General features: G+C 33.9%; 1 protein-coding gene across 1 annotated transcript; it reads right to left on the bottom strand.

The window, feature by feature from the left end:
- Positions 1 to 24658: 24658 nt before the first annotated feature.
- LOC123911370 (E3 ubiquitin-protein ligase ATL4-like) lies at positions 24659 to 26150 on the bottom strand. Its single transcript, XM_045962773.1, has one exon. It carries the CDS (start codon positions 25835 to 25837, stop codon positions 24917 to 24919), a length of 921 nt encoding a protein of 306 aa, XP_045818729.1. The 5' UTR covers positions 25838 to 26150; the 3' UTR covers positions 24659 to 24916.
- Between the last annotated feature and the right edge of the window lie 1544 nt (positions 26151 to 27694).

Raw genomic sequence — 27694 nt, 5'->3', positions numbered from 1 at the left:
CATGCCGGATCGTCAACAATTAGCAAATAAGCATCAATCAACCAAGTTTAAACTACACAAAGGTTAAACTCTAAGCATATACAACTATTATAAACATAGAAGTATAACACTCACACCATTACTCAACAAACGAATGGATCGATTAATCCAATTCGCACCACTCATAGTTCCTAAATGAATACCATAAGTAATTTCACAAAACAAACACAACAAAATTGTTAGACAAACACGACTGACACACAACACTCACTTGGTCTGACTGCACAGACCTGCTCTGATCGACACATAACCCACACAGTCCGAAGACAACGGGGCTCTGATACCAATTGTAACACTCGAACCCATTATTTAAGTAATTCTACCTTTATTAAATCTTTTTCAAAATACGCAACGGAAAATTACAATTTAATTTATAGAATATTAGTTCTAGGTATTACACTCCTCTTTACAAAATAATACTAACATGATTACTTAATAAAACTCGTTTTATACAATATAAATTCCCTTATAAAAGATACATTTTTCCAATCTAAATACATGAGTCACGAATGACTCTATATACTATATACAACCCCCTTTCCCGTGTCACAATCAGAGCGGAGCTTCACCAAAGACTCGAACAACGAAACACACATATCCTGTAAAATCTGGACCCCCAACGGTCCAGCACATAACACATAAAAGAGAGTTAGAAGTCATACTCAAATAATACCCAAGTGTAAGTAAATAAACCTAACACTTCATCATATTCTAACTCATTAGCATGCTTCATTTTCAATTACTTATGAATACCACATAATTGAAATAAAACTTCATTTATAATCATCAAACAATTAATGTCTAACACATAAAGACGATTCATCAACAAGTACAACTAATGTCACTTATCCATCATCATATAGACAAATACATCAAACAATTCCAATTATGTGTCACATACCAATTATCATATAATGTACACATAACCTAATGCAAATCTAATGCTTCAACTTCATGCTATGTCATCCTAGACATTTCTAATGCATGTGGTACCATCTTCTTTATTAGAGTATCTCACCTCTAATATCCTTCTTTATCGGATAAATATAATCCGATATCCTTCTTTATTGGAATATCCAATATCACATATATTCATGAATGCATGTATGTATTTCATGAATTCACTCACAATTAATAGCATTAAGCTCTTCATTTATAATGTGGAACACTATCCAACATTTCTTCTTTATTAAGATAACACTATACCTTAATATACGTCTTTATCGAATAACATAATTCGATATACTTCTTTATTAGGTTAATTAACACCTTAATATACTTCTTTGACATTTTAACAAACATCATCAACACAATCAACAACACATACAATGCATTTACTCACATTTTTAACACAATACTAATAATATAAGTAAAGTGTATTAAGCATGCATTTTATCATAAAATAAACTCCGGAATCGGAATCTACGCGAAAAACTGGGTAAAATACATAATATAACATGTTAGAACCCTCAAAGCCATTCAAATTTCAAAACAGCAAAGTACTGTGCTGTGCTGTCACGGTGGCTTAGCGAGCCGTAGCGAGCTGTAGCGAACGTGTTCGCTGAGCGAAGGCCTAGCGAGCATCAGCGAACCACACCAGTGGGACACTGGCTCCTGGCGAGCCGTAGCGAGCAGCAGCGAGCTGTTCGCTGAGCGAAGGCCTAGCGAGCGCCTTCTGTCAGGATAACTCAAAAACTGCGTTTTCCACACCAAATCACCCAAAAATACCATTTTTCATGTTATAAACCCCAAATGAGTTTGTATTCAAGTGCAACAAACATATCTAAACACAAAAGGACGGTTCATTTCACCGATCTACCATTTTTACTACGAAAAAGTAGAGATTTAACACTTTTACTCAAAACACTCAAGAACACAATGTTCTTGAGTTTAATCCTCTATAAATCCCGTTTTTATCCATTAGATTTGTTCATACATCATGATAAGAGCATGTTAAACATGTTATGAACCTTAGAATCGATTTCCATTAAGAAAATCCATTCACAACTAAAACGAAAATGGGGTGGAGGAAGTTCGGGTGAGGAGAAATCGACATTCTCCCCTTCCTCGTATCACCCACGAATATGAAATTTATTCTCTTACCTAGATTCGATGAAAACTCAAAGATTTGCTCTTGAATCCCTTCCTTTCTCTAAGCCCTAGCTCCTTGAGCTCTCCCTTCTCTCTAAGCTTCACAAGAACATGAGAAAAATGAAATGTTCTCTCTCCCTCCTAGGCCATATGGCGCCCCCTCACAAGGCCCATTGGGCCTCAAGCCCAATTGCTTGGCCCAAGAACACGTGAACTCTCACTAACTCACGCGTTAACTAAAGCTCTCGATAAGTAACTTAAAGTTACTATCTTACTTAAAAACCACGTCACCAAATAATTAAACACTTTAATAGTGAATAATAAATTTGGGTCGTTACAATACCTTACCCAAAGCAATCACTGCATCTTTTTTAGCTCCAAGAAGGACCATCCTCGAGTACTTTCAGATTATAGGTCTATTTGTTTAATTGGGTGTTGACTTCTCGGTTAAAGAGTGTAATGGGGAAAATAATATCAGGATGTCAAACGACTTTTTTTTACCAAATAGACAAATTCTAGATGGGGTTGTGGTTATTAATTAATGAGATTATTGATTTGGCAAAACGTCGAAAAAACAAGTGCTTGTTGTTGAAAGTAGACTTTAAACAAGCTTATGATATTGTCAATTGGGAGTACTTAAAAGACATGATGTTGAAGATGGGATTTGCGGAGGGATGGTTAGAGTGGATGAAAGCTTGCATTTTTAATAGCTCAATGTGGATTTTGGTGAACTGGAGTCCTACAGACTTTCAGGTTGGTAAAGGGCTACGACAAAGAGACCAGTTGTCACCCTTTTTATTTCTGATAGCAGCTGAAGGATTAACGGGGCTAATGCAAAACGCTGTTGAGTTGAGAAAATTTAAAGGATTCAAAATTCATGACAATTTAAATTTTCATATTCTTCAGTGTGTAGACGATACTATTATTGTCGGTGAAGTGACTGAAGCAACCTTTGGACTATCAAAACAGTCATAAGAAGCTTTGAAAAGGTGTCTGGGCTAAAGATAAATTTTTTTAAAAGCAAATTGTATGGCATTAATTTGGATGACAGGTATCTTGAGGCAGCATCGGCCTTCCTTTCTTATAGCATTGATCGATTCCCGTTTCATTTATTAGGCCTTCCCGTAGGAGATAATCCTCGAAGACAAAGTACATGGAGACCTATGTTGGAGTAAGCCCTAAAAGCCAATCTATTTTGATAGAATCGTCTTTTGTATGATGACTTTGATTTATATATTTAATATATATAATAAGGCATTTCTTTATTATGTTTGTTTCAAGCTAATAAAGTCCCTAGAATAGCTAGTCTAATTAATGGAACATTAAGTGTGACTTAATAGTGAGACTCCATTAAACATAATGACACTATTCTTAAAGTATCCATAGTCAAGTTTTACTGTGATGTGGGATAACAGTAAAACATAGAGACTATTATGTGAGTAGACCGATGACTTCATCTCACGAGTCATGGATATGAGATATCAAGTCTTCACATAGATATAAATATTAGGAGTAATATTTATATTGGATTGACCCGCCATGAGAATGCTACATTGTATGTTATGAAAAGTGTCATAAGTTATTCTCATAGTGATAATGGTGTATACCACCCTTCGACCTGAAACCACTATGGACCCTAGATGTGGAGTAGAGTACTTAGTTGCCGTTCAAACATTGTCCGTAACAGGATGACTATAAAGTCGGTTGGTGGGTACTCCACAAATCATGTTGAGGGACATGAGTGACCTAGATGGAATTTGCCCCTCCTACATAACAGGAGCAATATCTGTAGGCCTCTTGATGGAATATGACTGATAAAATGCGTGGCCACGCCGAACTAAGTCAATATGAGATATTGAGCTTATTCGTTGCTCAGTATATTCTGGGATCAAGAAATAAGATATTGAACCATACAAGGGTGACACAATCTATGCCTTGTGTTCAATATAGATATAAGGGCAAAGGGGTAATTATACACACGATCGTTATCACGGAAAGGTTTCGTCAGATCACATGACATTCTCGTCACTTGGGTAGCAGTGATGTGTTGCTAGATACCGCTCACTGTTTATAATATTAAATATGTGATTTAATATTATTGCCAACGTTACGAGAACCTATAGGGTCACACACAAAGGACAGATAGATGAGAGAAATAAATAAGTAAGACTTATTTATAAAATAATAAGTAGGACTTATTAGTAATTAAATAATTAAGTATGACTTATTATTTAATTCATGAAAAATAGAGAAATGCGGTCCACCGTAAGGTACGGTGCAGTGCTTGGCTTGATGACCACACAAGTGGTTCTATAAATAGAACCCTTGTGATGAAGTTTTGGAAGCTTAACCTAATTCACAAAGTAAAACCTAGCCGGCGCTCTCTAAACCCTATTCTCTCTGAATTTCTGGTGGAATTGGCTAGCACCGGTCATCGGAGAAGTTCTGTTCGTGTGGACTGAGTAGATGCATCGCTTCTTTGCTTTGCTAGTGATCGAAACTATTTCCATACTTTGTGAGGTAACAATTCTATCACTGATTCATTCTAAGTTCGTAATGATCCAAGGAAAGGAAATCGGTTTTTTTTAAAATTCCGCTGCCTCTGATATATCGATTTCCCTTCAGTGGTATCAGAGCCAATTACGAAACCTTGAATCAGATTGTTTTGTTTACTGTTTAAATCGTTTAAACATGTTTATGATTAAATTGCGATTCTGTTTAAACTGTTTAAATCGCGATTCTGTTTAAAATTGTTTAAAACGCGATTTGTTTAAATTGTTTAAAACGCGATTCTGTTTAAATTGTTTAATCGCAATTGCAATTCTGTTTAAATCGTTTAAACATAATACTGTTTAAATCGCTATTCTGTAACGACCCAATTTTCGTATTATTATTTTTATGTGTTAAAATATTTTATTTAACGTGGCATTTTAATTAAGTTAATAACTAGGGTTATTTATCGAATACTTTAGTTATTAAGCGAGTAGAGTGAGTTAACGCGTTATTGGGCCAAGCCAATTGGGCTTGAGGCCCAATGGGCCTTGAGTGTGTGTGAGGGGGCGCCCATTAAGGGCAAGGAAAGAGAGAGAAATTCATTTTTCTCATGTTCTTGTGTTCTTGAAGAGAGGAAGAGGAGAGCTTGGGAGCTAGGGCAAAGGGAGAGCTAGGGATTCGAGATCTTCGTCGTGTTTTCTTCGAATCCAGGTAAGAGAGTAGATTTCATATTCGTGGGTGACTCGAGGAAGGGGAGAATGTCGATTTCTCCTCACCCGAACTTCCTCCACCCCATTTTCGTTTTAGCTTAGAACGGATTTTCTTGATGGAAATCGTTCCTAAGGTTCTTAATATGTTTAACATGCTTTTAACATGATTAATGAACGGATTTAATGGGTAAAATACGAGTTTATGAAAGATTAAACTCAAGAACTTTGTGTTCTTGAGAGTTTTGATGAAAAAGTGTTCAATCTTTACTTTTTCGATGTTTATGATGTAGATCTGAGAAATGAACTGTCCTTTTGTGTTTAGATATGCTTGTTGCACTTGAATATGAACTTATTTGGGGTTTATAACATGAAAAATGGGATTTTTGGGTGATTTGGTGTAGAAAATGCCAGAATTTCGCCCCAGGCTAAATTTGTTTCGCCCCAGGCGAAATTTGGACAGTGAGAACTAGTCCATTCTGCAGAAAATTCGCCCCAGGAGAAATATATTTCGCCCCAGGCGAAAATGTTGCAGTTTTCACCAGATTTTCATCTGCTGTCTTTCTTTGCATGTATTTTCAATCAGTGTCTTATTCTTACATGATTGTTGATGCTTGTTGATGATTGTTGATGCTTGTTGATGCTTACATGATTGTTAACCATGTATGAAGTATAAATGAAGAATATTAAGGTGTTAATCAACTTAATAAAGAAGGATATTAGAATTATGTTATTCTAATAAAGACGGATATTAAGGTATTGATTATCTTAATAAAGACGGACGTTGGATAGTGTTCCACGTTATTGTTGACGGGCTATATGCCAAAATTGTTGATGAATATATTCATGAGTTTTGAGTGCATGCATCATGAATATTTAGGGATATTGGCTTGTCCAATAAAGAAGGATATCAAACTATATTTGTTTGATAAAGACGGATATCGGAGGTGAAATACTCTGATAAAGACGATGGTACCACATGCATTAGAGGTGTCTAGAGGACATAACATGAATGTGAAGCATTAGATTGCATTAGGGATTATGTGTGCATTTTATTATAAATGATGTTTGACACATACTTGGTAAATGTTGATTGATAATCCGTATGTGAGTAGTAGAGTCCATCATGACTATAAAATGAACAACGCAGGGTCCGTCATGACCATAATCTGAACAATGTATTTTGTTGATGTTTTGGTATTGTCCGAGACGACGTGAAACTATATGTTTGGTGTATAATTGTGGATGATCGATTATGTGATAAATGAAGTATATGCATGATATATGAATATGCATGAATGATGGTGGTGTATATGTATAATGTATGATTATGCATGTCTTTATGAAGAAGTGTTTAAGTACCATTTACTTACACTTATATTTTGAGTATGTTATCTAACTCTCTTTTATGTGTTATGTGCTGGACCGTTGGGGGTCCAGATTTTACAGGATTTTGTGGTATTCGATGTCGAGTCGTCGGTGAAGCTCCGCTCTGATTGTGACACGGGAAAGGGTTTTATATTGTATATAAAGTCTATTGTCTAGGTTGTTTTGTATAATCAATAAATACATTATTTGATTTAACATTTGTATAAACACTATTTTTACTAATTAATTACATTAGTATTATTTTGATAGAGGAGTGTAATACTCGAACCGATATTCAATAAATTAAATGTGATTTTCCGTTGCGTATTTTGAAAAAGATTTTACTGAGGTAGAAATATATAAATAATGGGGTTGGGTGTTACAATTGGTATCAGAGCCCCGTTGTCTTCGGACTGTGTGGGTTATGTGTCGATCAGAGCAGGTCTGTGCAGTCAGACCAAGTGAGTATTGTGTGTTAGTCGCGTTTGTCTAACATTTTTGTTGTGTTTGTTTTGTGAAATCACTTATGTTGTTCATTTAGGAACTATGAGTGGTGTGAATTGGATTAATCGATCCATTCTTTTGTTGAGTAGTGGTGTGAGTGCTATACTTCTATGTTTATAATAGTTGTATATGCTTAGAGTTTAACCTTTGTGTAGTTTAAACTTGATTGATTGATGCTTATTTGCTAATTGTTGATGATCCGGCATGATGTAAAACTGCATGTGACGATCCGGCATGATATAAAACTGCATGTGGTAATGATTTGAAATAATTTTAAAAACTAATATTATTTCTTGAAGATTTTGGTGAAAATATAGAGTTATTTTCTTTTGGGTGAGTGAAAATTAATTTTCAAAATGGTGAGAAGAGTAGGATATTAATGTGTCCTGGTATGTGTTTGTTATATGTTTGTTTATAACATGTGCTAGATGATTACTAGGCATTTGAATTGCTATGCGTTTTATGAGTAAAAACATGAAGATCTCATAATTCTATGTTGTAATTGTGATGCATGATTCTAATTGTGCTTTCAAGTCTATAATGATGTTATATGCTTGATGTTTTGGATTTTGTGGATTAGTGAGTCGAAAAAAAAACGAGAGTTTAGTGAGCGTAAGTTCAAAACCGTAGCAGAGCACCCAGATTTTTGGATGTGCTCGCTAGGCGAAGAATGAACCTCGCTGAGTCTCGCTAAGTCTTGCTATATCCTGTGAATGTTTTTGACTTGTCTCGCCGGGAACTCGCTAGCTTTTGCTAATCGAGGGAGCCAGACTAGAATTTTATTTTATTGATGTCGTGTCCTAAGTTGATTGAATGTGAGTTTCTTGTCTTCTTGTGTTTGTTAGGACTAGAATAAATGTGAATATGGATTATTGCGTTGCAATGTTCATTTTTCTTGTGTTGTTTTAATTTCCTAACTTTGAGAAATGAGGGGAGTATAGGTTACTTGGATGCTTGCATGATTTTGTGTGAGTGTTTAGGTATCGTGGGTTAGGTTTTGTCCCTTGTATGCGACATGCGTGTAAACGATGTCGATACTAGTTTCTTCTTAGGAAGAATATGTTTAGAGACGATAGAACCGTTAGGTGTGAGCACCAGAAGTTATAGTGGAAGCGTGTAGGTGGGTTTGAGATAAGTGGGGGAGAAGGTTATATCCCTCCGAGATGTTTCGAACGTGAGAAGATGAGATGAGTAGAGATGCTCTTGAAACGGAATATTCAGGAAGTGGTGACGTTGTTCGAAGTGGAATGAATGGGAGCAACAAATTGTGAGAAACTACTAGAAGTGAAGTTGTCAGACTAAGTATTTCGCCGTAGGGAGTTGGTGAGATTGGTTAAGTGAGATGAAGAGTATTCGGAACGGTTGGAGATCGTGTGTTGCACTAAAAGTATGGAGGCGTGTTTTTGTGGACCAAGGTTGAAGTATCTGTTTGATCGAAATGAGTCGAATATGAAGAAGAGGGAGTGATTAAGATTTTGAGGAGGTGATGATTTTGAAGTCAGTTGTCATCCAAGTGGATCGGATGTTGTACCGGATTCTTGAGTAAGAAGCTTTATGTGAGTCGTGCATATGGTAGTAGGTTGAATTGGTTGAACAAGTCGGAGTTCTAAGTCTAGTATGCGAGGTGATTTCTAGAAGAGGTTTGAGAAGCTTAGAGAAAGAGACGTGAAGATTAGTGAACCGTTGGTGTTAATTAATCGATGAAGGGAAGTAGGTTTTAAAGTAAATGAGAATGGAATTGAGAAATATCATAATAGGTTTGGTATGTTTGTTGAATCGTTGGAAGTGAGGATTGTATGAGTAGTCGAGTTTATTCGAAGATGGAAGTAGGATAACAATTCGAAAGATTTTGTGTGAGTCTTGCCGAAGAAAGGGTAATTGGATTTGGATAATGACAGGGCAATTTGTGTCGAAGTTGAATGAGAACGTAGAGCCTTGGAGGTTGAGATGAAGCTAAGTGAGTAGTAACGTCTTAGAATGATTTGAAATAAGAAAGTTAGCCGTTGGAGAACGTTCAGAGAATAAGTAATAGGAGGTCATGTTGGAAATGACTTGTGTTAGGTGAGAGTTTGCGAAAAGGATTACCGCACATATGAGTAGATGTTGTGTTTGAGCACATATAGTAAGGAGTTGAAGGTGATGCCTAAGGTAAGTGTCAGAGAGCATTTGGTAGTGCCCACAAGATAAGAGTGAGTAAGTATTTGCTAAGGAATTTGGATTTGTGGAATGGAAGAGTCGGTAGAGACTAGTTTTGTTAGATGCATCGTGGATGTTGATGTAGTATGATCGTGATCGGTGACAATGAAGTAAAGGATTTTAAATTGTTTCATCATGGATGATGGAACGGTAGTGATTTGGTGCATAACTTAAAATGTATTTTTGGGCGAGAATTTTTAGAAATTTTCTAGAAATGTCATGTTGGGAGTAGACAAGGAGTCATTAGTAAGAATACTAAGACAAAGGTTGATTAGAATTTAATGGATGGGATTAGATCGTATGACGAGTATTTGGAGCTTTGTGGATTTAATTCAAGAGTTTGATTTTGGGATCGAATGTACTAAGGAGAAGTGGTGTTGGAAAACGTTTGCGTTAAGGAATGCAAATATTGGTTGAGAGATTACTTGGGAACAAAGTAGTCGTATTGAATTCGACTCAATGTGAGAAAAGGAATTTGACGGTTAGAGACGGTAGTTTTTAGCATGTGTCGAGGAAGATTTGAGAATGTGGGTCATCAAGTGATCGTTGAAATTGAATTATCGAGTGATATGTTTGGAATGAGATACGATATGAATAGGTGATGTAACACGGTTAAGTGATTCATGAGGGAATCAAAGATTTATAGGATTTAGGGAGTTGTGGAGTATTTCGCGTCTTTTCGGAGTGTGTTCAATTGGTTGTTTTAGAGTAACGTTGTGAGGCCGTAGCATGTGAGTCTATGGATGTTTCGTACGAAGTGGATGTTTTAGCGGTTTGATAAGAATGGTTTGTGCCGATATCATGATTGTTGAATATTTATCGACAAATTGAGGAACTGACCGTCCTTGATCTCTTGTTGATAAATGGACAAAAATTGTGTTGGATGGGATAAACTAATTTTGTCAAACTTGGTAATGTGTAGCGTTTTGAGCGTTTTGTTGGAGGGTCGGATACAGGAGTTATCCGGAGTTGTTTTAGTTGCGTAATTTTCGAGGGCGAAAATCTTTTAAGTGGGGGAGAGTTGTAACGACCCAATTTTCGTATTATTATTTTTATGTGTTAAAATATTTTATTTAACGTGGCATTTTAATTAAGTTAATAACTAGGGTTATTTATCGAATACTTTAGTTATTAAGCGAGTAGAGTGAGTTAACGCGTTATTGGGCCAAGCCAATTGGGCTTGAGGCCCAATGGGCCTTGAGTGTGTGTGAGGGGGCGCCCATTAAGGGCAAGGAAAGAGAGAGAAATTCATTTTTCTCATGTTCTTGTGTTCTTGAAGAGAGGAAGAGGAGAGCTTGGGAGCTAGGGCAAAGGGAGAGCTAGGGATTCGAGATCTTCGTCGTGTTTTCTTCGAATCCAGGTAAGAGAGTAGATTTCATATTCGTGGGTGACTCGAGGAAGGGGAGAATGTCGATTTCTCCTCACCCGAACTTCCTCCACCCCATTTTCGTTTTAGCTTAGAACGGATTTTCTTGATGGAAATCGTTCCTAAGGTTCTTAATATGTTTAACATGCTTTTAACATGATTAATGAACGGATTTAATGGGTAAAATACGAGTTTATGAAAGATTAAACTCAAGAACTTTGTGTTCTTGAGAGTTTTGATGAAAAAGTGTTCAATCTTTACTTTTTCGATGTTTATGATGTAGATCTGAGAAATGAACTGTCCTTTTGTGTTTAGATATGCTTGTTGCACTTGAATATGAACTTATTTGGGGTTTATAACATGAAAAATGGGATTTTTGGGTGATTTGGTGTAGAAAATGCCAGAATTTCGCCCCAGGCTAAATTTGTTTCGCCCCAGGCGAAATTTGGACAGTGAGAACCAGTCCATTCTGCAGAAAATTCGCCCCAGGCGAAATATATTTCGCCCCAGGCGAAAATGTTGCAGTTTTCACCAGATTTTCATCTGCTGTCTTTCTTTGCATGTATTTTCAATCAGTGTCTTATTCTTACATGATTGTTGATGATTGTTGATGCTTGTTGATGCTTACATGATTGTTAACCATGTATGAAGTATAAATGAAGAATATTAAGGTGTTAATCAACTTAATAAAGAAGGATATTAGAATTATGTTATTCTAATAAAGACGGATATTAAGGTATTGATTATCTTAATAAAGACGGACGTTGGATAGTGTTCCACGTTATTGTTGACGGGCTATATGCCAAAATTGTTGATGAATATATTCATGAGTTTTGAGTGCATGCATCATGAATATTTAGGGATATTGGCTTGTCCAATAAAGAAGGATATCGAACTATATTTGTTTGATAAAGACGGATATCGGAGGTGAAATACTCTGATAAAGACGATGGTACCACATGCATTAGAGGTGTCTAGAGGACATAACATGAATGTGAAGCATTAGATTGCATTAGGGATTATGTGTGCATTTTATTATAAATGATGTTTGACACATACTTGGTAAATGTTGATTGATAATCCGTATGTGAGTAGCAGAGTCCATCATGACTATAAAATGAACAACGCAGGGTCCGTCATGACCATAATCTGAACAATGTATTTTGTTGATGTTTTGGTATTGTCCGAGACGACGTGAAACTATATGTTTGGTGTATAATTGTGGATGATCGATTATGTGATAAATGAAGTATATGCATGATATATGAATATGCATGAATGATGGTGGTGTATATGTATAATGTATGATTATGCATGTCTTTATGAAGAAGTGTTTAAGTACCATTTACTTACACTTATATTTTGAGTATGTTATCTAACTCTCTTTTATGTGTTATGTGCTGGACCGTTGGGGGTCCAGATTTTACAGGATTTTGTGGTATTCGATGTCGAGTCGTCGGTGAAGCTCCGCTCTGATTGTGACACGGGAAAGGGTTTTATATTGTATATAAAGTCTATTGTCTAGGTTGTTTTGTATAATCAATAAATACATTATTTGATTTAACATTTGTATAAACACTATTTTTACTAATTAATTACATTAGTATTATTTTGATAGAGGAGTGTAATACTCGAACCGATATTCAATAAATTAAATGTGATTTTCCGTTGCGTATTTTGAAAAAGATTTTACTGAGGTAGAAATATATAAATAATGGGGTTGGGTGTTACATATTCTGTTTAAATTGTTTAAAACGCGATTTGTTTATATTGTTTAATTGCAATTCTGTTTAAACATGTTTCTGTTTAGAACTGCTTCTGTTTAAACAATTTGTTTAAATTTGTTTAAACATTTTTGAATCAATTAAATAATAAAGGGAATTAAAATCGACATCGCAACAACTTTGAACCTTAAGCAATAATAGTATATGTGATATACTGGTTTTTATCATAAAATAATTAAGTCAGATGATATTTGTTTATTTGATAATTGATATTTGAAACTTCGGAACCGTATCTGGTGAAGTACTTCGGAACCGTATCTGGTGAAGTGCTTCGGAACCGAATCTGGTGAAGTTTTAAAATATTCGATCATCATATAGAATAAAAATCAGAGTACTTGATTTGGTATGATCATGTTATTGCAATTAGGATTCATAACGGCGCATGTGTTGTGCCATTATAATTAGGGTTTGCAAAACGTATCAAATGTTGATGCATAAATTAGATGGTAACTCAAAGTGATTTTGACAAATAATTTAATTTTGAAATTGTTTCAAAATTTTAGAAATATCTTTTGAAATTGTTTTAAAAGATAATATTATCAATTTTTGCAAATATATTATTCAAAAGGGTTTTGAATAAATAAATTACCATATTTGATAATTAGAGAATTGTCAAAGATTTGATTTAAAATATTTGATTTAGAATTACAAGATTTGAATCAAATTTAATTAATTGGGTTTTTCAAAGCGATTATGAATCAAAATGTTTGATTCTGTTTTTAAAATTAATTATTTGAATTATTTAAAGTTTATTCAAAAGGAGTTTTGATTAATTAAATTACCATATTTGATGATTATAGAATCATTAAAGATTTGATTCAAAATATTTAATTTAGAATTTAAAGATTTGAATCAAATAAAATTGATTTGGTACTTTTAAAGCGATGATGAATCAAAAGGTTTGATTCTGATTTAAATTAATTCAAAAGTGTTTTGATTAATTGTTAAAGATTTGATTTAAAAGTTTAGCATAATTTTTTTTTTATGAATCAAAAGATTTGATTGTAGATTAAAAGATTTGAATCAGTTTTACTTTTATTTGATATATATCCATGTGATGCGATATTATTTTGAAATAATATTAGTTTGTTATGCCAATAAAACAGAAAGAATAATTTTTTTTTTTTTTTTTGGCGCTAGTTTGTTAAGATACGTTGTTATTGGCATAACAATGTAATATTAATTTAATAATAATAGTAATAATAAGATGTTATTATTACTTATTTATTTATTTATTTATTAAATATATGGTATATGGTTATGACCTTAGATATTTGGTGCGTTAATTTATACGGCCTGCGTGTCGTGGTTTATTTTAAAATACGGCCTGCGTGTCGTGCATTTTATTTATTTATTTATTTAGTTACTTAAATAATGTAATTGCTCGAGTTCAAAAGAGACAACGCCAAATGATGATACCGATGGAGAAGCTTGAGAAGTTTGCTCGAGGGTCAAAGAATTGTAATAAAGTAGTTTATTTAATTCTTGTGCGTTAGGAGGTCATAACCATACTACCTAGTCTATTTTATTTTATGTATGTGATGCATGAGATGTATGTTTTAATTATATTTGCCATGTATGTTTTATATAATTATTAAACGCACATTTACATGAATGTCATGTAAAGTGAAACGCGTGTATAAGATACACATGTCGGTGAGATCAAATTTAATTAAAAATCCTTCAATTACTCATAAAGACTAATATTGAAGATGTAGGTCTTGCCAACGCAAGGTGCATTTTCTATACTAGTAAGATGTGTCTATATTAAGTTTTATGCTTTCCAAAGAATAGCACCCTTCAAGATCAATATCGATTAATGTAGGTTTTGCCAACGTAAAGTGCATTGTCAATATTGATAAGTTGCGGTGAGATAACCAGTTTATCCGATTGCTATTTATTGGGTTTAACTTAACTAAAGAAAGATATAATATGATTATATGACTTTAGAAGCAAATGTTGGGTTATTCCATATGATGGATTAAAATAAGTGTTATTCACCCAACGGAAAGGATATGAGAGTTGTATGAGATACAATTGGAAACAGTTTCCTACCTAAATAACTACGTTTTGTGTAATCAGCCCAACGCTGACTTAAAACAAAGTGAAATATGGATCTCATTCCCACTAAAAAATTTTCAACGAGATTTTCCGAATCAAATGTCGAGGGTCATTTGTTTTGAGTAAAATAGTGGGAGCATATTTAATTAAAGACCTAGTTAAATATGTTTTAATCATGATACAAATATTCTTATCTTCATAATTAGATATATTTGGCATATAGTTTATATTTCACTAAAGGTCCCTACGAAGGACATGAGGTTCGGAAAAGAGTTTCTGAATTGGTACATATATTGAGAATTGTTCTCAAATACGAGAAAAACTACTAATAGTTTTGAAAGAGTCAAAATGGGAGAAAGAAGTAAGACTTCTTCATACATCTTGTTATAGACAGTTAAATTATTTACTTTTACATCTAAGGTATATGATACTAGATGCAAATTTCATATTTGTTGAAATATGAAATTGTTTTAAAGAAGTAAAAATTTGACTATAGATAAAGTCAACTTACGTTTAGAATGAAATAGTTTCATTGATCGTATAAGTTGAGTTTAACATGGAACCAAATAATTGTTATTAAGTTTCATTTAATAATAGAAGCATTGAGCCTAAACCTTGTATTGACAAGAAAAGGACTACTTGTTTCATTTCTCTTACTTCATTTACATTGCTAATAAGTTTAATAGATGTGAATATGTGTATTTGACACAAACTATGATTCTTTGAATTTGTTCAAAGAATTCATGAATGAATGAAGTAAAGGAAATTTTGAAAAGTATATAGACCATACGAACATGTCGTGATGGTAAATGCTTAAATAAGAAGTATAATAATAACTATTTATATTACATCATGTTTGACATGTTTACATATAAGATAGTTCATTTATATCTCTTACGACTCTTTTTGAAAAATTATTTTAATTACAGTTATTCTTTACCCACAACAAGTTCCAATAAATCAAATCATAAAGACACCATATTCGATATGGAGGTAAGAGTACCTTATTTGACTTTATGATAGTTTGAGATTGTAAGGTTTATTAGATAAACTTAATCCCAAATTGAATGAATGTGTATTTGTGGAAGTACCTAAGGGATACTAATTTTACGACACTCTCTAGGATAAAAGTTGTTTTATTACATGAACTGAAATATTTCTTTAGAAGAAATATGTCTCTAAAAGAGACAGTGGGAGTGACGTAAAACTTGAGTAAATTCAAGTAACACAAAACACATGTCCTTTCAAAATTGGAACACGAATCAATTCCACAAGGTTGTTGTTGGACTACCGGTTCGAGTAGCACAAGAACTAGATGAGTCTAATATGTCCTATCAAAAGTTGAAGGATATGGCCTCACCATAACACTTCTGGCGGATAGATAACGAGGTTCTATTCCTTAATTGGAATGACATTACATATGTATTTGACATATGGATAGGGTTTTGTTAATCTAAAGGATGCTAGAAAAGTATATAAATTACAAAATTCATTTGTGAATTTGTTCAAATTTCTCATAGTTGAATTATCAATTTTATTGATCAAGTTTTATGAAAACAAAGATTAATAAAGGAAATCTTGTGCACACAAGAAAGTCAGTGGGAGTATTTAAATTAATCTGGTATTGTATGTGGATGACGTACTGATCATCAAGACAATTTTCATACACTACACATGTAAGACATGATTAGGTAATTGTTTCTTGATGAAATACTTAGGTGAGACTTCCTAAAAGTTAGGAATCAAGATCTGTAGAGATAGATTGTTGACATATATCAACCTTAGCCTATGTACAAATTTGATGAAGTGTACAGACACCTCATGTGCTTAATTTTATTGAAATTATTGCATACATCACATGATGTATTTTTTGTCTCAAAGACAATATCCAACCTCATTGGATGAGAAAGGGATGCATGAGAAGTATCCAAATGCTTTGGCAATTGGATTGATCATGTATATTATGATATGTACTAGACCAGATGTACTATATGCTATTAGCATAAACAATATGTACCAATTATTTCTAGTGATTGTCATTAGATCACCATCAAGAATATCCATGGATATATTAAAATCACTAAGGATGACTTCTTGATCGGTTCTGGAAATGATCATTGTAAATGAGTTACAATGATATTGATTGTCCAAAACTGAAGAACAGATGTACTATATGCTATTAGCATAAACAATATGTACCAATTATTTCTAGTGATTGTCATTAGATCACCATCAAGAATATCCATGGATATATTAAAATCACTAAGGATGACTTCTTGATCGGTTCTGGAAATGATCATTGTAAATGAGTTACAATGATATTGATTGTCCAAAACTGAAGAACAGTATACCCAGATTGTAGTCTGGAATAAACTTTATGCTCGGATGTCAAATCTGTAAGCTTACAAGCTTCAGAAGATTGATATATCTATTACAAAGGTCAAATATATGATTTGAATCGTTTGTCTCATAAGATGAGGCAGAAAATTGTTTTCCTTACGTTGCAGATTCCCTTGACCTCATTAAAGATGGTAATAGTTTAATCTTGCAAGCAACGGAAAACCAGATCACACCAACGATTCAAATACAAGTTTTGACACTTGATTTTTTTATAGAAGATCACAAGTGTAAATTGGAAGATGTAATGGGTACCAACATGAGAAAGAGTTTCTTATCCACTAATAGAAAATCTTGCATAGAAGATGCTTGATGATGACGCTAGTCCAATAGATGTTGAGTTAATATCTGATTGGCTTTAGTGCTAGTGGGAGATTGTTGGAGTAAGCCCTAAAAGCCAATCTATTTTGATAGAATCGTCTTTTGTATGATGACTTTGATTTATATATTTAATATATATAATAAGACATTTCTTTATTATGTTTGTTTCAAGCTAATAAAGTCCCTAGAATAGCTAGTCTAATTAATGGAACATTAAGTGTGACTTAATAGTGAGACTCCATTAAACATAATGACACTATTCTTAAAGTATCCATAGTCAAGTTTTACTGTGATGTGGGATAACAGTAAAACATAGAGACTATTATGTGAGTAGACCGATGACTTCATCTCACGAGTCATGGATATGAGATATCAAGTCTTCACATAGATATAAATATTAGGAGTAATATTTATATTGGATTGACCCGCCATGAGAATGCTACATTGTATGTTATGAAAAGTGTCATAAGTTATTCTCATAGTGATAATGGTGTATACCACCCTTCGACCTGAAACCACTATGGACCCTAGATGTGGAGTAGAGTACTTAGTTGCCGTTCAAACATTGTCCGTAACAGGATGACTATAAAGTCGGTTGATGGGTACTCCACAAATCATGTTGAGGGACATGAGTGACCTAGATGGAATTTGCCCCTCCTACATAACAGGAGCAATATCTGTAGGCCTCTTGATGGAATATGACTGATAAAATGCGTGGCCACGCCGAACTAAGTCAATATGAGATATTGAGCTTATTCGTTGCTCAGTATATTCTGGGATCAAGAAATAAGATATTGAACCATACAAGGGTGACACAATCTATGCCTTGTGTTCAATATAGATATAAGGGCAAAGGGGTAATTATACACACGATCGTTATCACGGAAAGGTTTCGTCAGATCACATGACATTCTCGTCACTTGGGTAGCAGTGATGTGTTGCTAGATACCGCTCACTGTTTATAATATTAAATATGTGATTTAATATTATTGCCAACGTTACGAGAACCTATAGGGTCACACACAAAGGACAGATAGATGAGAGAAATAAATAAGTAAGACTTATTTATAAAATAATAAGTAGGACTTATTAGTAATTAAATAATTAAGTATGACTTATTATTTAATTCATGAAAAATAGAGAAATGCGGTCCACCGTAAGGTACGGTGCAGTGCTTGGCTTGATGACCACACAAGTGGTTCTATAAATAGAACCCTTGTGATGAAGTTTTGGAAGCTTAACCTAATTCACAAAGTAAAACCTAGCCGCCGCTCTCTAAACCCTATTCTCTCTGAATTTCTGGTGGAATTGGCTAGCACCGGTCATCGGAGAAGTTCTGTTCGTGTGGACTAAGTAGATGCATCGCTTCTTTGCTTTGCTAGTGATCGAAACTATTTCCATACTTTGTGAGGTAACAATTCTATCACTGATTCATTCTAAGTTCGTAATGATCCAAGGAAAGGAAATCGGTTTTTTTTAAAATTCCGCTGCCTCTGATATATCGATTTCCCTTCAACCTATTATTGAAACTATGAGGAAAAGACTTTCCGGGTGGGGCGACCGTCATTTACCTATCGGAGGTAGAGTCACTCTTATTAACACTGTTCTATCTAGTTTGCCCTTGTACTACTTTTCTTTCTTTAAGGTTCCAACCTCGATCTTAAAATATATGATTAGTATTCAGCGAAATTTTTTATGGGGTGGTGGTTTGGAAGGTAAAAAAATTTGTTGGGTTAAATGGGATACAATCTGTTTGCCAAAAGAAAGAGGTGGGTTAGGGGTTAAGAACCTAGAATTATTCAATTTAGCGTTATTGAGTAAGTGAAAGTGGAGATGTTTATCTAAACCAGATGCTATTTAGTCGAAGCTGCTAAGTTTTAGATATGGATCTTTTCCAGATAATTTTTTGAGTCGTTCCGTAATTAGTGCAAAAAGAACCGATTCTTTGTGGTGGCGGGATATTCTCAAAGTAGGAAGATTGGAGGGGGGGATCTTTGGTTCTCTTCTTAGTAGTATTCTAGGATATGGAAAGTCGATAGGCTTTTGGAAGGAAAAGTGGATTGATATTGTTTCTCTTAAAGAGTTGTTTCAAATTTGTTTGAAAAGGAGCTTGATAAAGACGTGGTTGTTGCCGACAAGGGGCATTGGGAGGCAGAGGGGTGGTCTTGGCTCCTGTTTCAAGAAGGGTTTTTGACAGGTACCGATGAAAATGATGTTGCTGTCCTTGTTGACTGATTATCATCCTTTTGATAGAAAAGATAATCGGAGATGGATTCCAGAAGCATCGGGATGATTTTCGGTTATATCCACTTATCAATTCTTGCAACGAGGTACTGCGGCGGAGCACATTTGTCTGAATACTATAGCGACTTCAAATAAATTGTGGAATAATGATTTACCATTGAAGATCAGTAGAGGATGTTACTCATATTTTCCTTAGCTGCAGTTTTGTTCAACAGATTTGGCAATGCGTCTATAAATGGCCTGGACTTGCTTTCAATTCTCACAATATGTTATGGAGGCACTTCATGCATTTTGGAAACATGATAAAATCAAAGAAAAACATGAGAGTTAGGAACTTAATTTGGTTGGCCACCAATTGGTGCATTCGGCGTCTCAGGAACAACATTTTATTGAGAGGCGAGATTGAAAATGTATCAAATTTAGTAGAGCAAATTAAGTTTATTTCTTGGTTTTGGTTTTTAGGGAGAACTGGTTGTAATTTTTCTTATGGTTATTCTAACGGGTGTAGTAATCCCTTAGTCTGTTTGCAATGTAGTTAAGAATTACTTCTTTTAAATTGTAACAGATTGAGTACTCCTTGTACTCCTTATAATTCATACTTTTGCTTATAAAAAAAGTTTAGAATTTCAAATTTTATTAAAATGTAAACACAAACATTTTTATTTAATATTTTTGGGAAACTTTGGCCTCTCAAAATGCACATGGGCATGATCGACCTTGGGCATAGTCTACTTTTGGCTAAGTGATTTAGACGAATTCTCTTTCCCTCATATCACTCTTTTTTTCCTCCAAATTTTTATTTGGAATGCGTTTTATGGTTTTTTTTTCCCGTTTAAAATAGGCTTAACTAAACATTTGGTCCCTTACGTTTATTTTAAGTTTCAATTTGGTCCCTTACGTTTAAAAAGTATCAATTTGGTCCCTTACGTTTCCATTAGGTTTCAATTTAGTCCTTTCCGTCAATTTTGTCACATGTGGCAGTCAATTCGCATATGTGGACTGACACGTGGACACTTTGACACAGTGACACGTGTATAGTTCAAACGGTGTTAGTGACAAAACTAACGGAAAGGACTAAATTGAAACCTAATGGAAACGTAAGGGACCAAATTGATTCTTTTTAAACGTAAGGGACCAAATTGAAACCTAAAATAAACGTAAGGGACTAAATGTGTAGTTAAGCCTTTAAAATAATATTTGAATTAGGGAAACTTCAAAAAATACGTTATAAAGTTTTTATTCAAGGACAAAAATAAAATTCGGGGGTGGGGTGGGGGAAGAGAGTCATAGAGGGTAGGCATGGCAAGGGATGAGGTGGGCGTGTACCCGTGGGTCTGAGTTTTATTGTCATGTCTAATAGGGTACCTCGAAGAGAAATATTTAGTTCTTTATGAGTCAACTATTTATCAATCATAGAGAAATGTTCTTTGGTATTAATTTTTGGGTAAATGATCATTTACCCCCTGCAAAATAAACAAATTTTCGTTTACCCCTTGCACATATTTTTTTTCTGTTTACCCCCCTGCAAAAAATAGATTCCCCCATTTCGCCCCCTGAGTGTACAGCAGGACAAGTGACTGTGCAAACTTGTTGACGTGGTTTGTACATGTGGAAAAAATCATTTATATTTATTTTTTAAATTCCACGTCAGATAATATTTTTTTTAAAAAATAAAGAATAATTTTTTTCCTACAAAATAAAAAAAAATAATTTTCTGTTTTTTTTCCCCAAAATTTTTTTAAAAAATTCTTACAAAAAAAAAAATTAATTTTTTTTTTCATACAAATGATTTTAAAAAAATTTCCAACAAAAAAAAATTCCTCCCAAAATAAAAAAAAAATATGAATTTTCTTATTTTGCTCCCAAAATAAAAATTTTAAAGATTTATTTTCAAATCTTTTTGAATTTAAAAACACATAATCTTTATTTTTTAAAAAAAAAAACTTTATTTTTTGTTATTCTCTTTGAATTAAAAAAAATAGAAAAAGATTTTCAAAAAAATATAAAATAGAAAAAGAAGTTTTATTCGTGTTTTCCTCTTCTATCAAAACCATTTGCCCTAGAACTAGAAAAATAGAAAGAAGCAGAAGACAATAATGAAGTAGAAGACGATTTCGGCGATTGAAGAAGACGACGACGAATACGATCACGACGGTGAAAGCAAACGATTACGGCGAAGATTATGTTTTTTTTTTTAAAATAAAAAAGATTTGAAAATAAATCTTTATTTTGGGAGTAAAATAAGAAAATTCGGTTTTTTTTTTATTATTTTAGGAAAAAAATACTCAATAATTTTGTACGAAAAAAACAGTTATTTGTAGGAATTTTTTTTTAAAAATTTTGAAAAAAAAATAAGAAAATTCGTTTTTTTTTATTTTGTAGGAAATAAAAAATTTGAAAAAATTATTATCTGACGTGAAATTTAAAAATAAATATAAATGATTTTTTTTCATGTGTACAAGCCACGTCAGCAAATTTGCATAGTCACTTGTCCTGCTGTACACCTAGGGGGCGAAATGAGAGAATCTATTTTTTGTAGGGGGTAAACAGAAAAAAAATATGTGCAGGGGGGGTAAACGAAAATTTCCTTATTTTGCAGGGGGTAAATGATCATTTACCCTTAATTTTTTAATAATGCTAACAATATAATTTTTAAACTTCTCTATTTATGAAAAAGTAAGATCTGGTTGAATCTAAGAGCATCTCAAATGAGGATATTTAAGAGAGTTTTATAGATTAATTATATGTTCCTTATTTCTTTCTTATCATTGGAGCAACCATCACGTGGTAGAGTGAATATATAAAAAGTAATTTGAGTACCTTATTTAAGGTACAGTATCATTAATTTTATATTGACTATTTTTTGGGTACATAATATTGGTTTATTTAGTATATCATATTAAATATTTGGTCATGCTAACTAGTGTTCCAGAGGCACTAGTTAAATAAACAAAAATGATAAAATTTTGGCTTAACTACACATTTGGTCCCTTACGTTTATTTTAGGTTTCAATTTGGTCCCTTACGTTTAAAAAGTATCAATTTGGTCCCTTACGTTTATTTTAGGTTTCAATTTGGTCCTTTCCGTCAATTTTGTCACTAACACCGTTTGAACAGTACACGTGTCAGTGTGTCCAAGTGCCACGTGTCAGTCCACATGTGCAAATTGACTGCCACATGTGACAAAATTGACGGAAAGGACTAACTTGAAACCTAAAATAAACGTAAGGGACCAAATTGATACTTTTTAAACGTAAGGGACCAAATTGAAACCTAAAATAAACGTAAGGGACCAAATGTGTAGTTAAGCCTAAAATTTTGTATATAAAATAACATTTTTTTTACACTTTTTAAAGGTTGACACATTTCAAAAAGACTTTACCTTTTTTTTTTTTTATAACCTTCTAGTACTCAGTCTCAGGGAAAACGAGTCACAGTAATGTAGAGTTAAGCTGCAAGGTATGTAAAGCCTGACCAAAACTAAAAATCATTCCCACTAGAATTGAAGTCGAGGTCTACCAAACGACCCGTCCCATGAGGAGCTCGTTAACCACTTGATTCTGACGGCACAAGTTAAACATATTAATAACAAAAATTTGTCTTAAAATGTGTGCCTTCAATACTTGAAAAATGTAAAAAGTTATATTCACAATATTAATTTTGTCTTTGATTTCTTTATTTAGTAGTATGTTTAACAAGTTACGTCACGAGTCACTGTTTATCATAATTCATGTATATGAGATTGCTAATTTAGATCCACCTAAAAACATGAAGGTGTATATTAATTCATTCATTCACGTAAAACAATACAATTTTTTTTTCAAAATTAAACGCCACCGATTCTTTGAATTATTTGGGTGAGCAAATTTTTCTAATACCAAAAAAGTAAATATTGCTAATTTACACTTTAATGTTTTTAGGTGTGTATAAATTAAGAACCCCCGTATATATATAAATGAGTTGAATAATTTTATATCATTGAAGCAAAATATATATGAATTATAAAATTATTACATGAAATTATAGAAATCACCTATCAATAATGTATAAAATTCAAAATAGTATCATGATTGAAAATGCTCTGCGTACCTTAGACCGGAATCCCTATACACCGATTTAACTGAAATTCTTAAAGAAATTATGGTGTTGTCATTTATCTACATTAATTAATAAATAGGATAATAAAGGACTTCTTTGATATGGTTGGTAATCCATATTTTTTTTTGTCAAAGTAATAAAAAGTGCTACACACAAATTTCTAAAAAAAATATCCATCTTAGTATTATTCTCGCCTAAACACACTTAACTGCGGAGCTCTGATGAAATCCGATGCATTAGTGCTGGTAGATTCCATTTTCATCATAGTCCTTCAAACAAAATGAGCTATAGATTCCATTTTCATCATATTCTATCATCATAAAATACAAAATGAGCTATAGATTTCATTTTCATTATAGTCCTTCAAACAAAAAACTTATTTACACATTCTATAAAATTGAAGGACTCGAAACTTGAGACCACAGCTCACCACGGGCATGAACCACTCTGCAGTAATTGTTTCATGCGGTTACACACTTTAAAGGATCTTGGCCATAAATTCTTTATCGGACGATCATAAACAATTATTAAATCTCAGTCATCCATGTTAATCAGATGGTCAGAAACAGTTACCGCATCACACAGCAAGTGTGTTAAATTCAAACCAGAAATTGAATTTTCCACAGTTACAAGAAAGTGGTCATAGGGTGCTATACCGGATTTAAACTGTCTAATTTTTTATTGCTAGCTATAATCATTTTACTTTATAAAATTGTGCTAAATGTTTAGACAATTCGATCTAAAATTAATAATTAAAATTGATAATAGCATAAAATTGCATATCACTATAGTGAATTTGGACCCCTTTCCATTCTTTTGTGGATTATGCTTCACACAATTTTAAAAGCTTTGCCAATATGCTTGAGTTCAACATTTCAGCTAAGCATTTTGCCAGAAAGCATAATCTTAAATTATTCTGTAAAAAAAAGCTATAATTAAATTAACAAAGCAAAACATTTAACAAAGTCAAATAACCAAATTAGGAAAAGTAATCAAAATACTCTGAATCAACCAAGGTTGAAATTTTTTTGAAACTTCTACAATGTTTGTTTCAGAATCTATGTGCTAAACTTTTGATTTGTGAGACTAGTATGTGCTAACCTTCACACATTTGTGAACAAACATGTACTAACTAATAATAATCACAAAATGAAAATATTTTCCAGAAAATTGAAAGTCTCTGTCTCACTCACTAACTATTTTGTTTACTTACCTAATTACATTAGTATTAGTACTTAATTACATAATCAAACTCCTGAAATCCATCTAAACATTTCCGTAATTTCTTCCCCAAAACCATGATTAGCTTGAACTTCATAATCAACACCAACGACGTCGTTTCGTCTACTGCTCCCAGTGAAGAACCTTCCAGAACCTCCAAATGAAACCAAATTCGATAGATTATCAACATAATCCTTCAACCAACTACCTTCACCGACCAAACTCGCCTGAGAAACCACCGGAACCTCCGACGCCGGAGAATCATCTTTCTCACCGGAAACAATTCTCCGATTAGTGTGACCAAACGGAATCTCCGCTTCCTCGTCAACGAAATACTCGAACGCACCGACGGAGTACAATCTCCGATCAGTTTCTCCACTGACATTGTTAGACGCGGCGGTTCCGTCTCCACGACGGTTACTGACGTTTCCTATCTCCAAACGGAAGCTGTTTCCGGAAGAAGCAGAAGACGGCCGGAAAATCTTCATAAGCTCGGACTCTGAAACAACGACGGCTGATCGGCAAAGTGGACACGTAAGATTCGAACGAAGCCAAGCATCGATACATTCGGTGTGGAACGCGTGACAGCAGAGAGGGAGGAGACGGAGGAGATCGGTTTGTTCAAACTTGGACAAACAAACGGCGCAATCGAGGGAGACGACGGAGGAAGAACGGCGTGTGATGGAAGAGAATGTGAACAACGGGAGAGAATCAACTATAGAAGACGAAGTTGTCTCCGTCTCCGGCGAAATTCTATTTCCCGAGGAGGAGGAGGAGAAAACTGTGGAGGATGACGGAGAGGAACGGCGACGGAGGCAATTGCAACGGTAACGGAGTATAAGGTAGAGAATAAGGAAAACGGTGACGGTAACGGTGAAAACCGTTATTGTTATGAGAAGGTTGTGTGAGGAAGAGTTGTTTGGTGGAGAATTGGTGGTGTTTTCCATTTTGAGGAAAGAATGAAGTGTTGTTGGTTTGTTTTGTTACACTGAAATTCTCTTTTTCAGTTTTTTAAGTAGAAAAGAAAAGAAAAGAATAATGATGACATGGCATGTAAAATGAGAGAGAGAGAGAGAGAGAGAGAGAGAGAGAGAGAGAGAGAGAGAGAGAGAGAGAGAGAGAGAGAGAGAGAGAGAGAGAGAGAATTGGTGTTGTTGAGGTTATGGTGAAGTTGGTGAAAGCATTGGTGTGGTTTTGTTATGGAATAAGGGATTGGATAACAGAGCAAGTAATTGCATTGTGAGCAGGTTTGTCTATGGAGGACTCTTTGTCTTTTTCTCAAAGTGTTTTTATGTATTGTTGAATTGGTTTTTTTTGTTTTTAAAGTAGTATTTTTTTAACACATACTTTACCTTTCATAATTTGAGAGTTTTTATTCATCAATCAATTGAGAAACAAGCCACATAAAAGAATTTGCACGTAGTATCCACAACTAACTTATAACAAATTTTTAAATTTACAAATTTGCATATAATTTGTTTCTCATTGGTTAATGGATAAATACCCTCAAATTATGATCAGTAGATTAGAAAAAACCATTTATTTTCCTTGTTATTTGTTTATCAAGAATATTGAAAGGTGGTGTATTTAAATATATTTTTTAATCAACGTAACTATAGTAATGTAAATATAAAGAAATTTACAAAAATTGCATCCTTATAAGCTGTATTTCTAATAAACTACCATGAAAAACTTATAATACTACATAAAAACTTACCGTGTTTATTTGCATAAGTTATTTAAGATAAACTCAAAAATAAATCAATTCAAACTGAATCATACTTCCTCCGGTCCTTTTTATAAGGAACACTTTGAAAAAATCACACAGACCAATGAAGCACATTTAACATAGTTATTTTCATTTAATACTCTTATAAATTTAAATTTATTCCATGTATATCCTTATTTTTTTTTTTTTGCATTGAAAAGGGGCTATGCCCAAAAAGAATTACACGGAAATAATGCGGGGAGTAGAAACTCCCGAAGAATCAGAAGAACACAATAGGTCCACCCCTAAGGGAGGTTCATCAAACAAAGTAAACGCAGCTTGCTCGCATCCCATAGATGCTAAGGCATCGGCAACTCTATTTGCCTCTCGATATACATGTCGGATTCTAACATCCCACCCCTCTTGAAGTAAACTTCGTATACGTCGAACTAAACTCCTTCCTTCACTACTGCCAAGTCTATCACCCCAAAGATTCCTTACCACTGTCAAGGAATCCATTTGGAGCTCTATATAGTTGAGGCCTCTCCTTCTTGCAAGACATAACCCACTATATACTCCCCATAGTTCAGCATTAAAGGCAGACGTGGTACCTATATATTTGGAAAATCCTGTAATCCAATTTCCATGTTGATCACGCAAGACACCGCCACATCCGGCTACTCCATGTTGCACAGCACCATCCGTGTTTAAACTTATCCAACCATTGCTTGGAGCTTCCCATCTGACATTGATAGTTATTCTTGATTTATCCATAATGAAAGAGAAACTATTTTTTGCACTAATGTAATTTTCAACATATTGTTGGATAAATTGTGAAGCATGCCTCGGTCTCACAAATTCAGAGTCAAATGTTTCCTTATTCCTCCATAACCATAGATGATAACATGTCACAGCCCATACCACACGCCATTCATTGCCTCCTTCCATCTTCTCATGATTAAGCATATTATTATGGAACCAACTGTGATAATGACATGTGAAGAAAGCAAGCCTTTTCTGCATTGGCAGTAAATGATTCCATATGTGATGAGCCAACGGACAATCTCGCAAGACATGAATAATACTTTCTTCAACA

The sequence above is a fragment of the Trifolium pratense genome, linkage group LG2 (genome assembly GCF_020283565.1).
Source record: "Trifolium pratense cultivar HEN17-A07 linkage group LG2, ARS_RC_1.1, whole genome shotgun sequence".
Taxonomy (NCBI): Eukaryota; Viridiplantae; Streptophyta; class Magnoliopsida; order Fabales; family Fabaceae; genus Trifolium; species Trifolium pratense.
Note: the sequence above shows the minus strand (reverse complement) of the source record. Positions and strands in the feature narration are given on the sequence as shown.

Bases quoted from the DNA above. Each gene is read 5' to 3' on its own strand.
- LOC123911370 (XM_045962773.1), bottom strand. From the start codon at position 25,837: ATGGAAAACACCACCAATTCTCCACCAAACAACTCTTCCTCACACAAC.